Here is a 15,800-nt window from a genome sequence, read left to right as displayed (position 1 = left end):
GTGTGAAAGAGGTGGCGCATGGGGAACCCGTCCCCTCAATGTCCCAGAAACCAGGTGAGCAATGGGGAAGGAGAGGAACTTTAATGAGAACCAAAACAGAAGGGAGCCAAAGTGCAAACTGTCTGCCCTCCACTGGAGTGGGGGTGGGGGCCCCTCAGCCCCCTTCAGGCCCCCAGCGGAGACCCATGGCCTGGAGCTTGTGCCGCAGGTAGTTCTTCAGCTGGGGCAGGCCTCTCTGTGACTCCAGTTCCTCGAAGGGCAGCTGTGGGGAGAGACAGGGTGACCAGGAGGCCTTAGGAGCCAGCTGAGCATCACGCAGGGCAGGGCATCTCTTACCGGCAGGAGCTGGTAGCCCATCAGACCAAGGTGTCTCTCCCTCAGGGCCCTGGAGCCCAGCAGCACCCTGCCATCCCGGCAGTAGTGCCAGCGCTCCCGCAGCATCAGCACCACCCTGGAGGAGGGAGGAGGTCAGGGTCTGCAAGCCCTGAAGGACAGCAGGCCCCTCCTGCCCTGCTTCCCTTACCTTTGGGTAGGGTCTTGGGTAGTAGGGTTCAAGGCTGCCTGACCTTGAGGGCAGGACCTTGGTGGATACGGTAAGAAAGGGTCCTGGGTCCTCACAGGAAGCACAGCTCCATTACTGCTTACACACAGCAGGAAGTCTGCAGAGGGTGAGAGGGGCCACCACTCCGTAGAGCCCCAACCACTCCCCCGTCTGCAGCCCACCCACCTGTGCATACCTGTGCAGTAACCTGGAGGCACAGTCAGGTCCTGGCGGTACTTCTCCTCCCCCAGCAGCTGGCGCAGCCCCTCGGCTACTATGTCCTTGTGACTGAGGGGAAAGGTCCCTGCTGTGAGAAGGCCCGGGTTTTCCCCGAGCTCAATCTGGGTCTAGCCCTGCGGTCTGGGCAAATCCCTTCACTGCCTCAGGCCAATCTTTTTTTGTAGGCCTGTCTTTGTTAAACAGGACAGAGTTCATGGTCCCTTTGGTTTTCCTACTCTTGGACTCAGGGTTGGTTTCCCCCTCCCACCACTCCGTGACCCCTAAGTGCCCCATTTACCTGTACTTGCAGCGGGCACGGTCGGTGATAAGTGGCTGAGGGAAGATGGGTACTTGCTGCCTCCGGGGAAGGCGAGGACCCCGGTATCCTGGGAGCTCTAACTCCACGGCTGTGTCGAGCAGGGAGAGGTAGCGGCGCACAATCAGAGCATGAGGCGTGCCTACAGGGAAGCAGGGACTGGGCACGCTGGGCTGCAGATCCCCAGCCCTGCTCTCCCCACCGCAGCCCGTGGTCAGCCAGCTGCCTTGTCTGCGTACCACTGATGTGGTTGATGAAGCCCGGTGAGAAAACAAAGTGCAGGGCTCGGAAGGGCAGGCACCGCAACTGGCACAGTGACATCAAGATGTTGACCGTGGCCAGCGGGGCCACCCCTGCCTCCCGAGCCAGGATCCTCTCCAGGCAGGGCATGAACTGCTGTTCCAGAGGCAGGTAGTTCAGCCGCCCAAAGGGCAGGACCAACTTCTGTACCACCTGTCAAGGGAAAACAGGTCATTACACAGCTGTGGCAGTGCCCTCAAGCTGATAATGCAGCTGTGACGGCAGAATCCATCCCTCTGCCCCAAACACCCACCACAAGTTACTGTGTCTTGAGTCCCCGGATGAGTCACCCCACAAGCAGAGGGAGACATCACTATGTGGTCTGACTCTGATGACTTCAAGGAAGAAGTGAGGTCATGAAGCCAAGATGGTGTTCCAAGTGCTTTGGGAAACGACAAAGCACTGAGCATCCCAGATGCTCATGGGATTGGGCAGGCCAGGAGGGAGAGCAAAGGCGGTGTCCTGAAGTAAACTGGGCAGTGGGCGGGGCTGGCCCAAATGATGGCTAGAATAACCACAGTGAGCAGGGGTAGGGGGAAGAGGCCATCACACCTTGCTGCTGAGCTGGGCTTCCTGGACCACCAAGAAGTGGGCAATCGCTTCCAGAAGCTGGGGCTCCCGCAAACGGTGCCGGGCCAGATGTTGGGCCAGGAGCACCATTACGTGAGGAGTTAGTTCCTCAGGCTTTGCCTCTGTGAAAAATAGCGTTAAGTTCTGACTCAGCTACGTCCAACATCCTTCAACCAGCTATGTTCCCACTCAGCTAGCCGATATCATCAGTCTCCCCGCCTCCTTGGCCCTGACCCCACCCCCATCCCCACTCCACCTCCCATCCAGCACCTGCCAGGCTACGTATCAGATGCTGCCGTGGGTGCCGCAGGAAATGGGGGCAGCTCAAAGCAGTTTCCAACCTCTGCCCACCAGGGACAGGCTGCGGAGGGGGAGGTGGCTTCTTTGGGGGGAGGCGGAACCTTCGCTCCTGCTCCAGGGCACAAACCAGGGGCCCATCTGCTGGAAAGCCTAAGAGAGAGGGTCAGGAGACGTGGTAGTATGTGGCAATAGGAATGGAGGTCTCCCCCGTTCTAAAAAAGCGGTCTCGTTAGTGGATGTCCAATCTGTCTTGGCTCCATTCCCCATCTGCCAAGTTTGCTGGAGTTGACATGGAAACCCTGGGGGACACTATATGAACATACCATGGGACGCAATCTATCACAAGTGTCTTAACCTGCCCTTATAGAAAAGGCAAGTAAGTTCCCATGTCATGCCGATTCTGACATTTAATAGCTCCGAGAGTGAGACATCAAAGGGAGCCTGGGTGGAACTCACTGGGTGGAACTCACTGCAGGCATCCTGTGGAGTATTTGTCATTCCTGGGTAAAATCCCAAGGAGCCCTAGTGGTATAGTGGCTACTCATTGGGCTGCTAACCACAAGGTCAGCAGTTCAAAACCATCAGCCGGCAGCTCCTCCTGAGAAAGGCTTTCTGCTCCCATAGCTAGTCTCCAAGAAGTTCTACTACCCTGTCTTCTATGCTTGCGGTGAATCAGCATCAACTTGATGGCAGTGGTTGTTTGTTTTTTTTTTTGGGGGGGGGGGGGTAAAAGCCTCCAAGATCAATTTTGTCTTTATCCTCCACCATTCTCTCTCTCTCTCTCCTTTCCCGTTACACCCGTCCCAGCAAGCTCTCCTCCACAAGCCTCTCCTCACCAAGTAAGACGGCGAGGTGCAGACACACGTGGATGGTGTGAATGTCAAAGGAGGAGCAGTTTCGAATGATGAGCTGGCTCAGGTCTTGCAGTGTGACCTGCTCCACGGGAGGGGGTTGTGGCCGAGATCCCATGAGCTGGCCCAGCCGACGAAGTGCCACTGGATAGTGCTGGGCCCGCACCTTGGTGGGGTTCTGGCCCAGCCATCGAAGTAGCTCCCCAGGGGTCCTTGCCTGTTCCAGAAGCCGCTGCAGCCCCTGAACAGGGCCTGTGTGTGGGCCTCCTCCGGAGGGCCAGTTCCCCCACTTGTTAGGCCCTAGGCAGCAGGGCTGTATTGGTGGGAGCAGCAGCAGGCCAGTCAGGCGAGCAGAGGAGGCCTGGGCAGAAAGCAGGACTCGAAGCATGGAGTTGGGTGATGGAGACCCTGAGGGGCGGCCCAGAAAAGGGGGTAAGGCCTTCTCCAAAGGGTAGAAACCTGCTTTCTACTCCTTACCTCACTCGCCCTCCAGAGCTCCTGGAGTCAGAGTGGCCCAGACCTGGGCCCACGGTTCACCCTTCTGCGTGAACTGCTGAGTTCGCCCCCGCCCCACCCCCACCCTTTCCACGTAACACAGGGTTCTCAAAACAGTGCCAAGCCCTGGCCACACGCAAAACTCTGAGGCAAGCGGGCTGGCACTGCCTTCCCAGTTCACCGAGGAGAAGACCAGGGGCCCGAGAGAGAAAGAGGTTGTGCCCGAGGTCGTAGAGCAAGCTGGTGGTTGGCCCGCAGACACACCCTCCGGGTCACCTTCCCCTTCACGGAGAGTGGCACCCAGGCACTGCGGGAGGATGCTCCAGTCCGGGCTTCCATGCCAGGCACTCCCTAGACCAGCTGTGTGACCTTGGGCAAGTGGCTTCGTCTCTCTGCCCGTGTCCCCTGACCCGTGAAATGCGAATGCAGCACCCGCCTGACCCGGCGCCTGCGGAGCCCGAGTGCCCCGCTTTGCACTGGCGCGGAGTGGGCGATGTCAGCGTCCCCTCAACCCACCCGGACCTCGGAATACCGCCGTCACCGTCGCGAACACGCATTCCGCCCCGCTCCCGCGGCCCACCCAGGCAGGCGCCTCCCCTACATGACTCCCCAGGCCCCGCGCAGGTCGCTCTCTCAGTTGGTCTCGGGGCCCGGGAACCGGGTTCCCCCCGCGGCCTCCTCATCGGCGGGCCGCCGAGTCCGCCATCTTCCCAGCAGCCCCCGCACCGCCGCCCCGGACGCCAATCCCAGCTAGTCCCCAGACCGCAGAGACGTGGCTCCCGTCGGGCTCTGCGCGCTCGGGCGCCTTCGCCCCGGCTCCGGAAGTGCGCGCCGGCGGCGGGGCGGGGCCAGGGCGAGGGGCGGGGCCAGAGGCCCGGGCGCCGAGAGCGCGGACACCGGCGGGACTGGGGTGGGAGGAGGCAGACAGGCGCTCGGCCAGAGCCCGTTCTATCCCTTCCTTCCCTTAGGCCCATGGCGAAGGGCGCCCAGGCCGCCGTGCCCACCGTCGTGGGCCCCACACACGCACAGACAGCACGAGTGGAAACTTCACAGTTTTTTAATCTGCACGTGTTCCAGAGAACAACCCTCTCTGCCCTTCCCACAAGGCTCCCAGTCCGTGGGTCCCCAGGTCAGCCCAAGGAGTCTTTGGGGCCACAGGTTGCCAGCTTCTCAGGCAGAGTGCTAAGACGGGTCCAGGGACGTTGCTCGAGCCTGCCCAAAGTCTAGGGGGCAACAGCAGCTGTCCGGCTTGGAAGGGCCTACTGTCAGCGGGGGCCGAGGGCCAGCAGTTCCAGCAGTGGGCTCAGCACCATGGAGGTCACAGGGACGGGCCTCCACCAGCCTCCGGAGTCCTTGTCGGTGTGGGTCGGGCTTCCAGGCCAGGCGGAAGGGGCAGGGAGGCGAGGCCGGCCTGGGCAGGCAGCAGCTCCCACTGGCGCGCGTCCCAGAGGGGCTGGCAGCATTGCCAAGTGCCCGCGGAGGCACTACGGCCAGTATATGGCAAAGGCCACGAGACTGAGGAACAGGGTGAAGCCGGCTAAGCTCAGCGTGGCGGTCTGGGGGAAGTAGGGCCGATACTGGATCTGGCAGTACCAGAGCAGCAGCACCATCAGAAGCAGCAAGGGCAGCAGCAGGCTGCCTATTTCCAGCCCTGAGGGGCCTGGCTCGGACCCCGGTGGGCACGGGGGATGCGGGGGGCTGACCTGTGTGGACACGTGGCAGTGGAGAACGCAGTTGGGAGGCAGGTGAAGGCTGCCCAGGGTTTGGGAATCGTCTCCGAGCACTTGCCCTTGGTAGATGAGACGCACCTGTTGTTCCCGGCCAGGAAACTGGGTCCTGAGGAGAGAGGGCCCTGAGTAAGAGAGCGGGCCTCAGCCAATCCCAGTCTCTGTCCCAGAACCACCAGCCTGCCCCTGCCTGCCCGCTTCCTCTCCACCCCACCCCCCAGCTCGAGGGCTTAGTGGGTCAGTCTGCTTTCAGGGGACAAGGGCTGAGCTATCAGCAAGATCAGGAGGCAGTCTCTGGTAGCCTTCTCAGGTCTGTGATCACCCCATCCTCCAGCATTTTACTTCAATCTTAACCTCACTCTGGCCCTGCTTACCTTTTTAAGGAGCCGATGGTGTCCTGAGGCCAGGCCCTGGCCACCTGCTCGGAATCATTGAGGAACTTCAACCGAAGCATCAGGGGCTCCTGAGGGGGGTCTGGTGGCTGTGCTGTCCCAGGGGAGCCCGTGTCGGGCTCTGGCTGTGCAGCGTGCCCACGGTGTCTCAGGCTGGGGGCCTCGGCTGCAGGAGCTGCTCTTCTGCTGTTCTCAGCGGCTCTCTCGGCTTTGCTGGGCTGTGTTGGAGGTGGGGTCCCTGATGGCTGGGGTAGTGGGTCAGCCCTCTCGGCGGTGGTGTGTGTTGAGACCCAGGCAAGGGCCAGCACCAGGAGGCAGGCCAGCACCGCAAAAAGGATGGTCACCTCATCACCCACCCCTTCAATCAGGGCCATGGCACCCACCTTGCCTGCTGCGCTACCGAGCTGAAGGGGCACAAAGAATCCGTGAGGGGCTGGCTCTCTGGCCTAGAGCCCTCTGAAGTTTAACAGCCTCCTGACCCCACCCCAACTCTCCCATAGCCCCAATCCGTCTGCCACCTGTATCCAGGGAACAGGCTGCTGGTATTTCAGTTGGCACCAACCTTCCCCAAGATGCCCATTCCCATCACCACATCCCAAATCCTAATTTTGAGTAATCTGAGTTCTAGCGCTTTAACCAGCTCCTTAATTCAAGCAAACCCCAGCCCAAGGGAAGGAGAGCCAGGACTTTTTGCGTAAACTCCTCTCCTAAACTCAACTCCCTGGCAAACTTCACTGCAGAGTTGATCTAATCCTCCCTCTACTTCCAAACGTCACTCCGCAGTTTATCGACTACTCTTCTCTGCTTCACCCCAAAGCTGATTTATTCCCTCAAGCTTCTCCAAGGAGGGGAAAGCCTCTGTCCATTCCCCGTTGGTCATTCCTAAGACTTCCCCCCGCCGCGTCAAACGTCAAACTCCGCCCTTTGGCACACCGAAGACTCCGCGCGGTGTCACCCATCACCCTTAACACTCGACCCACACCCACCGGGCAGCAGGCCGCCTCTGCTCCCTCTGCGAGCTTCCCTAAACGGACCCCACGGCCAGACACCGCCCCGGGAACGCGACAGCCTCCCCGCTGCCCCCTCGACACCTCCATCAACCTCCCGACTTCCCGTCCCCGAGCCGCGGAGGCCAAAGCGATGGCGGGGCGGGCACCAAACTAGGAGCCAGGGCGACGGGCAGGCGCGGGCCCGCGCGGTACTCACCGCCGGGCCCCGCCAGCTCCACGACCGACCTGCGGGCACTTCCGGGCGAAGGCGCGGTGGCTCCAGGCACCTGCAGGCGCCCTCCTCCTCGGGCGGCCCGGGGCTTTATGGGAGTTGTAGTCCACGCTCTGGCACAGCCCCGCCCCTCGCGCAACGCCCCCTGCCGACTCGCAGGCTGCCCCCGTGCCGGCTGGTCGCCCAGGAGCGCCCGCGGGGGGCTCCAGGGTCGCGCTAGTGCCCTTAAACTTGAGCTGCAGCTGGGAGTCGCGGAGACTCCCTCCCCCGGCGGCAGCTGGGATGTCAGTCACTTCAGAAACTAGCGTCAGCGGGAGCACGTCAGCGCGCGCGTTAGAGACGGCAGTGAGGAAGGCTCGGGGAAAGACCCAGGGCTCAGTGGGTCCCTACTCGTGTCTATTTCTCTGCCTGAGTGGAAGCCAGAAGATACACCCCGCCTCGAAACGGACCCTTTAGCCATAAACTCTGCTACGGAGTGGCTTCTGACTCAGGGCAACCTTAAGGATAGAAATAGAACTGCCCCAGGAGCAGAACGCTTCGGCTTTCTTTCGTTGAACGGCTGGTGGCTTCCAGTTGGCCCTGCCGTTAGCAGTCTAACTTGTAACCATTGGTGGCTCCTCACGCTGAAGCCCAGAGCCCAGTAATCATGGGCTGCCCTACCATGGCAGGAGGATGCCAGGGCCAAGACTGCCCATTCCCTCTTACTGTGGCCTGGTCCAAACCAAAATCACTGCCACTGAGCTGTGCCTCCTCCTAGAGACCCTGTAGGACTAGGTAGAACTGTGCCTGTAGGTTTCTGGGTTTACGACTCTAGATGGGTGTAGAAAGCCTCTCCTGTCTCTCGAAGAACAGGTGGTGGTTTTGAACTGCTGACTTCATGTTCAGCAACCTACCTCATAACCAATATTCCACGAGGGCTCCTTCATTGGTCCAGTAGGACTGTGGGAAAAACATTGACTTCAAAACCATCTTAAGTGGAGAACCTTTATATCATGTGTCAACTATGTAACCTTCGTGGGTTGTTTAGTGACTTTGAACCCCTTTCTTCATTCCCAAAACACATTTCACAAAGTAGCTGTAAGAAAGAAATTAGATTGTGTGCTCACCTCCCTGTTACGATCTCTGAAGACAAATGGGTGCATAAGCAAATGTGGCAAAGAAAGCTGATGGTGCCCGGCTATCAAAAGATATAGCATCTGGAGTCTTAAAAGGAAAACAAGCAGCCATCTAGCTCAGAAGCAACAAAGCCCACATGGAAGAAGCACACCAGTCTTGTGATCACAAGGTATCAAAGAGGTCAGGTATCGGGCATCATCAGAACAAAAAACCTTATCATAGTGAATGAGAGGGGGCAGTGCGGAGTGAAGATCCAAAGTCCATCTGTAGGTAATTGGACATCACCTTATCGAAGAGTAGCGGGGAGGAGATGAGCCAGTTAGGGTGCAATGTAGCAACAATGAAACATACAACTTTCCTCTAGTTCCTAAATGCTTCCTCCCCCTCCCCCTACTATCATGATCCAAATTCTACCTTACAAATCTGGCTAGACCAGAGGATGTACAGATAGGAACTGGAAACACAGGGAATCCAGGACAGATGATCCCTTCAGGACCAGTAGTGAGAGTGGCGATACTGGGAGGGTGGAGGGAGGGAACTGATTACAAAGATCTACATACACTCCTCCCTGGGGTGACAGACAACAGAAAAGTGGGTGAAGGGAGACGTTGGACAGTGCAAGATATGACAAAATAATAATTTATAAATTATCAAGTGTCCATGAGGGAGGGGGAAGTGGGAAGGGAGGAGCTGATGCCAGGGGCTTAAGTGGAGAAGAAATGTTTTGAGAATGATGAGAGTAATGAGTATACAGATGTGCTTAACAAAATTGATGTATGTATGGATTGTGATAAGAGTTGTATGAGCCCCTAGTAAAATGATTTTTTTAAAATTAGATGATCTACTAAATACATGTGAAAACTAAGGTATTTGGACATAGTAGTTGCTCACCTAGTTTCAATTGCTCCCTCTACCAAGACAAGGCTCAAAAACAAAGTCCCTAGTATGTTACTCTAAAGAGGGTGTGAGCTCCCGTCGGACATAGACTAGCTGATCTCCTTTCTTTGGACTGCTCTAGCCGCAGACACCCCACAGCTTGGGTGACCAGTCATGATTAAAAATAACCTGCCCTGGGTTTCTCGTTATAATCCCCACATGGTGCAGACAGTCAATAAACTCTGCTGCTAACAACAAGTTTGGAGGTTTTTGAAATTATGGTAGCAATTGTACAATGCTGCTTGATGTGATTGAACTATAGAGCTATGTGTACTAGCTCCTAATAAAATGGTTTTGAAAAAAAAAACCCAAAGATGAGAGGTATGAGTCCACTCAAAGACACGTGGAAGAAAGTCCTGGGGATCTATTTCTTCAAATACAGCCATGGAAAACCCTGTGGACCATAGTTCTCCCCTGCATACCTGAAGTGACCTGAATTGAGTAGCTTGATGGCAAGTGATTTTAGAGTCACATAGTACCTGCCTCCCTGTGGAAATTAGCATACCAATTCGTGCTTTGGAGAATGTCAGATTTATAACTTATACAATGAACTTTAATTTCTAGTTCCTTCCCTCCCAGTGGGTTTGAACAACAGTTAACACATAGCTCACTGAGCTACCAGGACTCTTCCCATTTATTATGCAAACATTTCTTGAGTGTATACTATATGCTAGGTGCTGCTGTGCAGGATGCTGGAAATACATTGACCTGGCCATCAAGGGCCTCCTATACTAAGAGAGGAGATAGGCATGCAGACTGTCCATCAGTACTAAGACGGGTGTGTATGCTGGCCACTGGGGCAGTCCTTAGTGTCTCTCTTGGGCTGTTGTCTTGATGTTGATTCTCATGAAGCACATACAAGGGATGCTAGATGTTGCTTCTAGATGTTGCTTTCAGAATTACAGAAAACCAGGGCGAGGTGTGCTGTTCAACCATGTATTTTATAGATGAGGCCCAGAAGGGTATGAGACATCCATCGGGTCAAACAAGTGGAAAACCATAACGGTGTTGACTAACTTGCAGCTGGGTCTTTGGGAGTTACAAGAAACTGAGGAGTGGTGACTGGGTTTGTACTGGGGCTAAGCTGTGGCGTCGGTGCTACTGAGAAAGGGAAGTGGAAGCTTGTGAGGAAAGAACAGCATGTGCAGGCAACGGTGTCAGTGGACATCTGGTCATAGCCATGACAACCTGTTTGACTTGGGCCACTTTTTTAGGAGTTTTAGAAGAGGTTGCTGGGGTTGGGCTCGGACTGGTTAACAGAACTGCACACAACTCTGGTGGTTGGAATGCAGAAGAACTGGGACATTGAAAGGAGATCCCAGGTCCAGAAGGGGTGAATATTAGGAAGACTGGGGTAGACAATGAGGGTGAAAACAAGTAGAATGAAGAGTCATAGGAGCTATGGTGAATCTATTGAAAAGGGTGGGTGAGAATGGTTCATTTCACCCTTTCATTCCTCTATGTACCAATGGAGTCTTGCTTGTTTCAGAGTTCCTGGGTGTGGCAGTTATATAATCTCCTGTCAACTTGTGAAGGGGGTGGAGTCTAGCCCGTCAATCAGGTCACAGCCTGATGACCTCATTGGGAGGCACCATGGAGATAAATAGCTCACTGGAGGTCAGACCCACACTCTCTCTGCTTAGTCTTCCTGCTGACAAGCCAGCAGACAGAGGTAAGCTGATAGAGCCAGAGCCCTGGAGTTGAAGAGCCATGTGGAGACCCACACCAGTGCTGAGATGCTTCCACTGCCACAGGATCCACAAGACTTTCCACCCGCTGGCCTGTGATCTTCCTGCATTCAGCATCATTGCATGTGTTGAGTCTGAAGAGGAATTTATAGACTGGTATCAGACATATGGGCTAATATCAGACTGGGGACTTGATCTGGACTGAGCTGGGATGTTTTCTTAATGTATAATTGCTTTTAATAATGTTCTTTCTTATACACATGAGCCTCTCTAGATTTGATTCTCTAGTCAACCCATAGCACACCAGGGGATCTTTTAAGATAAGCTGGTCTTAAAAAGAGGAGCCCTGGTGGTATAGTGGGTCATGAGTTGGGCTGTGGACCTCAAGGTTAACAGTGGGTTGGAAAACCCACCAGCAACTCTGCCTAAGAAAGATGAGGCTTTCTGCTCCTGTTAAGATTTACAGCTCTGCAGGGAAGGGAGAGGGAAGAGAAATGGGGAGCTGATATCAGGGGCTCAAGTGGGAAGAAAAATGCTTTGAAAATGATGATGGTAGCATATGTGCAAATGTGCTTGACACACTGGATGAATGTATGGATTGTGTTGAGATGTAAGAGCCCCCAATGAAAGTATTTAATAAAATTTTTAAAAGATTTATAGCTTTGGAAACCCAAAGGAGCAGTTCTACTCTCCTTTAGGGTCACTATGAATCAGAATCAACTTAGTGAGTTTGGTTTAGTCTTAAGAGGAGAAGTCTGGAAAGGAAGTGCAAGGCACTGGGAAGTTTGCAAGAGCTCAAAGAAACAGCATTATCTACACAATCTGAAATAGTGGGGCTCCACAGATGCTTGGATAGACATGCAAGCCGAACTCGTGTTAGACCTATATCCAGGTTACTGCCATTGAGCTGATGCCAACTCATAGTGACCTTGCAGGACCGGGTAGAATCTACACCTGTGGGTTTCCTAGCTGGTACTAACTTTGCCGGAGTAGAAAGACCCATCTTTCTCCCATGGAGCTGCTGATCACTTTGAACTGCTGATGTTGGGGTTGCAGCCCAATGCATAGCCACTATACCATCAAGGCTCCAGGGGGGCAAAATTAGGAAACTTTCTTTTTTTTTTAAAACATTTTATTAGAGGCTCATACAACTCTTATCACAATCCATACATATACATACATCAGTTGTATAAAGCACATCTGTACATTCTTTGCCCTAATCATTTTCTTTTTTTTTAAACAATTTATTGGGGCTCATACAATTCTTATCACAGTTCATACATATACATACATCAATTGTATAAAGCACATCTGTACAGTCTTTGCCCTAATCATTTTTTTCTCTTTTCTTTTTTTACATTTTATTAGGGACTCATACAACTCTTATCACAATCCATACATATACATACATCAATTGTATAAAGCACATCCATACATTCCCTGCCCCAATCATTCTCAAAGCATTTGCTCTCCACTTAAGCCCTTTGCATCAGGTCCTCTATTTTCCCCCTCCCTCCCCGCTCCCCTCTCCCTCATGAGCCCTTGATAATTTACAGATTATTATTTTGTCATATCTTGCCCTTCACCCCCTTTTCTGTTGTCCGTCCCCCAGGGAGGAGGTCACATGTAGATCCTTGTAATCGGTTCCCCCTTTCCAACCCACTCACCCTCTACTCTCCCAGTATCGCCCCTCACACCCTGGTCCTGAAGGTATCATCCACCCTGGATTCCCTGTGCCTCCAGCTCCCATCTGCACCAGTGTACAACCTCTGCTCTAACCAGACTTGCAAGGTAGAATTCGGATCATGGTAGTTGGGGGAGGAAACTTTCTTACACATAACCAAACTCCTTGAGGAAATGAGTCACTGGACCTGGGGGACCAGGCCAATATCATCTCAGAGAACACCAAGTTCGAGAAGAAAGTGTTCTACATCCTACTTTGCTGAATAGCCGCAGGAATCTTAAAAACTTCTGAGCAGAGAGGTAAGGTGTGACTTAGTCTCTCCTGTCAGGAGGAAAGCAGAGTGATGAAAACCAAAGCCACCGGAGACAGGCCCAAGATGAAGGATCCGATGGGGCCCAGGGACAACTTACCCGTTACTCTGAGTGGGAATAAATGTGGGACAGAACTCAAAATCCTAAAAGAAACAGGCTTACTGGGGGACCTTACTATGGCCCTTGCCCTTCTGGTCTGGTGGAAATTAGCTCACCTCTGAATTAGAATAACCAACCATGTAACATCAAAGGGCAGCATTCACCCAAGGACAAAATTCAGAGGGTTAGATTTAAAAAAAAAAAAAAAAGGAAGGATGCAAACCGGAAACAATTGACGGTAGATTGCGGAGATTGCGATGGAGTTGAATCAGAATGTGTACGAAACTTTGAATGGAGAACTGTGATCTGCTTTGTAAACCTTCACGATCAAAAAAAAAAAAAAGAGTGATGAGCCCTGGCACGGGGGCGCGGGGGGGGGGCCAAGGGGGATGGGGTCACACCTAGACTAGCTGACCCCGGGGCGGGGCCCAGGAACCTAGGCCACTGTGGAAGGAAAGGTGAGGTCAGGCAGCAGCTGCTGGGCCCTGGTGGGCAGCCTTCCTGGGCCAATCAGCCGCGCTCACACCCGTTCAGGGGTCAGAAACCGCCGCGAGCAGCGCGGAGAGGCGCAGAGGACCGCGCAGGCCGCGGCGGAGCGCGGAGCCACAGGGCCCTTGGGGCGGGCGGGCGGGCGGCCGGAAAGCGGCGCGCAGGAGAGCTGGGGGTGGGGAGGCTAGCAGGCCGCGGCCAGGCGGGCGGGGCGGAGCCAGTCTGAGGGAGGGGCGGGGCCGGGCCGGGGCCGGGGCGGAGCCTGGCCGGGGGCGGGGCGGAGCCGGGCCGCCCAGGCGCTCTCGGGGGCCGCCGTCGCCGCGTGCTGCGGTGCGCGCAGGCGGGCGGGGGCGGCGGGGGAGGGGGCTCGGGTTGCGTGTGCCGGAGCCGGCGGGGGCGGCGGTGCGTGCGCATGACGCGAGGGGTGGGCCGGACTGCGCGCTCCCGGGCCGTTGTTGTTGCTGCCGGAGGCTGGTGGCAGGCGGCTGGCTTGGGGCGCGGGGAAGCTCCCGGTAGCGGCGGCCGCGGCGTGAGCGGCGGCGTCTCCCGGCTCTGCCCAGCCTCTCCCCCTGGCCCAATGCACTAGTCCGGGGCCGTCAGCTCCGTAGTCCGGACCCCGCCAGCCCCGCGCGCCCACTGCCGCCGCCGCCGCAGCGCCGTCCCGGGCCCCCACCGGGCTCCATTCGGACCCCGCGGCTCCGAAGCCATGAACTTCCAGGCAGGCGCGGGGCAGAGCCCGCAGCAGCAGCAGAGCCTCGCGGCTTCGGGGGGCAGCGGCGGCGGCGGCGGCGCAGGGGGCGGCGGGCAATTCGGCGGCGCAGGGCCGGGGGCCGGGGGCGGCGGCGGCCCCTCACCGCAGCTGGCCGGCGGGCCCTCTCCGCAGTTCGCTCTCTCCAATTCGGCGGCCATCCGGGCGGAGATCCAACGCTTCGAGTCTGTGCATCCCAATATCTACGCCATCTACGACCTGATCGAGCGCATCGAGGACTTGGCTCTGCAGAACCAGATCCGGGAGCACGTCATCTCCATCGAGGGTGAGCGGTCCCCGGGGCTGCGGGCGCCGGGCGCAGTGGGCCGGGCCTGGCCACGCTGTCTCCGTCGGGGTCTCAGTGCGCCCGAGGTCTGGGCCACGCGGCTCGCTGGCTTCCTACCCGGCTGCGCAGCAGAGCCGTTGCGCAGGCTTCGCCATGTCTCGTCCAGGGACACATGGGGGCTGGAGGCTGGCCCTGTGGCAGGGACACGTTTTTGCCTCCTCCCAGCGCTCTCGGAGCCGCAGATGCTACTAGGGCTGGGGCCAGATCCGGGCAGGCCTACCTGGGCAGGGTGGCGGCGGTGGAGGGGCCTCGGAAGGCCGGCAGGGGACAGCCGGGAGGGGACAGTGAGGTAGAGGGCATAGGAATTGGAGTCCGTTAGTGGACGACCGCTTTTCCGGGCCTAGCCCTGCGCCGCGCCCTCTTGGCGCACACCCCCCACGCCGCCGCGCCGAGCGGACTGTGGGCCGGGTGTGGCGCGGGCGCCCTCGCCGCAGCCGCGTGGGCGGCCACTCGTCGGTCGGCTCCTTCCCCCGAGTCCCGCCTGCGCCCTGCCCACGCCGCTGCTCTCTCTAGAGAGGCGCCTTAAGTTGCTGCAGGCCTGAGCTGCCGGCTCGGATAGACCCCCAGGCCCAAGGCACCCCTGGCACTGGTCTGCTCGCTCGTGCACCGCCCAGACAGAGAGCCCATCTCTGGGCTTGTGGACCCTGGGCTTGCGGCGATGGAGGGGCAAGGGAAGCCGGTGGCTGCTGCTTAAGTGCCCCCCTCGAAGGGGAGCAGATGGGCTTTGCCCTGGGCCATCTGCGCCCTCCTCCGACTCTATTTGAATAGGGACACCCACCAGCAGGTGGTGGGTTTGGGCCTTCGTGAAAATGCCAGGGAAAGTGCCCGGCCTTTTGGCTGATGACCCCTGCCTTTCTGCTTGGAGGGGGACTCCTGGGATTAAAGGGCTTGAAGCGCTTAGAAACTTTTGTTGTAATTGGTTCAGACGGACTTCCTCTGCTCCTCTGCCAACCCTCTTGTCACTTTCTTTTTCAAGGCTGAGTTAATTGTGAACTAATTAGGTGGCTGGAAAAAAAAACACAACTCCAAAACTTATTAGCATGGATCCTTCTTCATCAGTGACCTAAATCACCCTTGTGGCTGGGGACTTGGAGGGGACATTTGTCTGAGGAGACCTTTTAAATTTTTTTCCCCCTTCCAGGTGAAGAGTATGTGAGAAATGCCGTTCTCTACCATTTTACTGCCCGGTTAGAGGAAGCAAGATAAATTCTGGGTCATCTTTAAGATAAGAGCCCAATCCGTTTTGGAGTGTAGCGCTAATGGGGGCAACCCTAGAAGGTGGGGAGGCAGGGGGAGAACCTTTGGCTCTAGAGCCCTTCCGGTGAGGATAGGCCGGAGATGAGTCCCTGTCTGGTCAGAGTCTCCCTAAGGTAGCCCTCCTAGCCTCAGCTTAGGAGCTCTCCGGTTGGCTGTCTTCTGTTGGCATGTGAGGGCCCTGGCTCCTGACAGTC

General features: G+C 56.5%; 3 protein-coding genes across 4 annotated transcripts in view; 1 reads left to right on the top strand and 2 right to left on the bottom strand.

Moving 5' to 3' along the window:
- Window positions 1-62: 62 nt before the first annotated feature.
- Window positions 63-4,381, bottom strand: FASTK (Fas activated serine/threonine kinase). The gene is made up of 10 exons (XM_075550240.1): window positions 4,194-4,381; window positions 3,083-3,505; window positions 2,217-2,396; window positions 1,929-2,068; window positions 1,316-1,529; window positions 1,059-1,218; window positions 738-829; window positions 524-659; window positions 337-451; window positions 63-262 (listed from the first exon to the last, which is right to left on the bottom strand). Exons 1-10 carry the CDS (start codon window positions 4,273-4,275, stop codon window positions 155-157), a joined length of 1,650 nt encoding a protein of 549 aa, XP_075406355.1. The 5' UTR covers window positions 4,276-4,381; the 3' UTR covers window positions 63-154.
- Window positions 4,382-4,633: 252 nt separating this feature from the next.
- TMUB1 (transmembrane and ubiquitin like domain containing 1) lies at window positions 4,634-7,072 on the bottom strand. The gene is made up of 3 exons (XM_075550237.1): window positions 6,918-7,072; window positions 5,694-6,115; window positions 4,634-5,428 (listed from the first exon to the last, which is right to left on the bottom strand). Exons 2-3 carry the CDS (start codon window positions 6,083-6,085, stop codon window positions 5,077-5,079), a joined length of 744 nt encoding a protein of 247 aa, XP_075406352.1. The 5' UTR covers window positions 6,086-6,115; window positions 6,918-7,072; the 3' UTR covers window positions 4,634-5,076.
- A 6,621-nt stretch (window positions 7,073-13,693) lies between these two features.
- Window positions 13,694-15,800, top strand: part of AGAP3 (ArfGAP with GTPase domain, ankyrin repeat and PH domain 3) — a 74,969-nt gene continuing 72,862 nt past the window's right edge. For both annotated transcript variants that reach the window (XM_075550235.1, XM_075550236.1), the window contains exon 1: window positions 13,694-14,289. In XM_075550235.1, the coding sequence (XP_075406350.1) occupies window positions 13,962-14,289 (328 nt within the window). In that variant the 5' untranslated portion in view covers window positions 13,694-13,961. The remainder of the gene's footprint in view (window positions 14,290-15,800) is intronic.

The sequence above is a fragment of the Tenrec ecaudatus genome, chromosome 5 (genome assembly GCF_050624435.1).
Source record: "Tenrec ecaudatus isolate mTenEca1 chromosome 5, mTenEca1.hap1, whole genome shotgun sequence".
Lineage (NCBI taxonomy): Eukaryota > Metazoa > Chordata > Mammalia > Afrosoricida > Tenrecidae > Tenrec > Tenrec ecaudatus.
This window is presented reverse-complemented; position numbering and strand designations above follow the sequence as displayed.

Bases quoted from the DNA above. Each gene is read 5' to 3' on its own strand.
- FASTK (XM_075550240.1), bottom strand. From the start codon at position 4,275: ATGAGGAGGCCGCGGGGGGAACCCGGTTCCCGGGCCCCGAGACCAACT. The intron at 1,530-1,928 runs GTGTGATGGCCT...TTCCCTTGACAG, and splicing joins AAGCCCAGCTCAGCAGCAAG to GTGGTACAGAAGTTGGTCCT. The intron at 660-737 runs GTATGCACAGGT...CACCCTCTGCAG, and splicing joins GCCTCCAGGTTACTGCACAG to ACTTCCTGCTGTGTGTAAGC.
- TMUB1 (XM_075550237.1), bottom strand. From the start codon at position 6,085: ATGGCCCTGATTGAAGGGGTGGGTGATGAGGTGACCATCCTTTTTGCG. The intron at 5,429-5,693 runs GTAAGCAGGGCC...CTCTCTCCTCAG, and splicing joins ACCATCGGCTCCTTAAAAAG to GACCCAGTTTCCTGGCCGGG.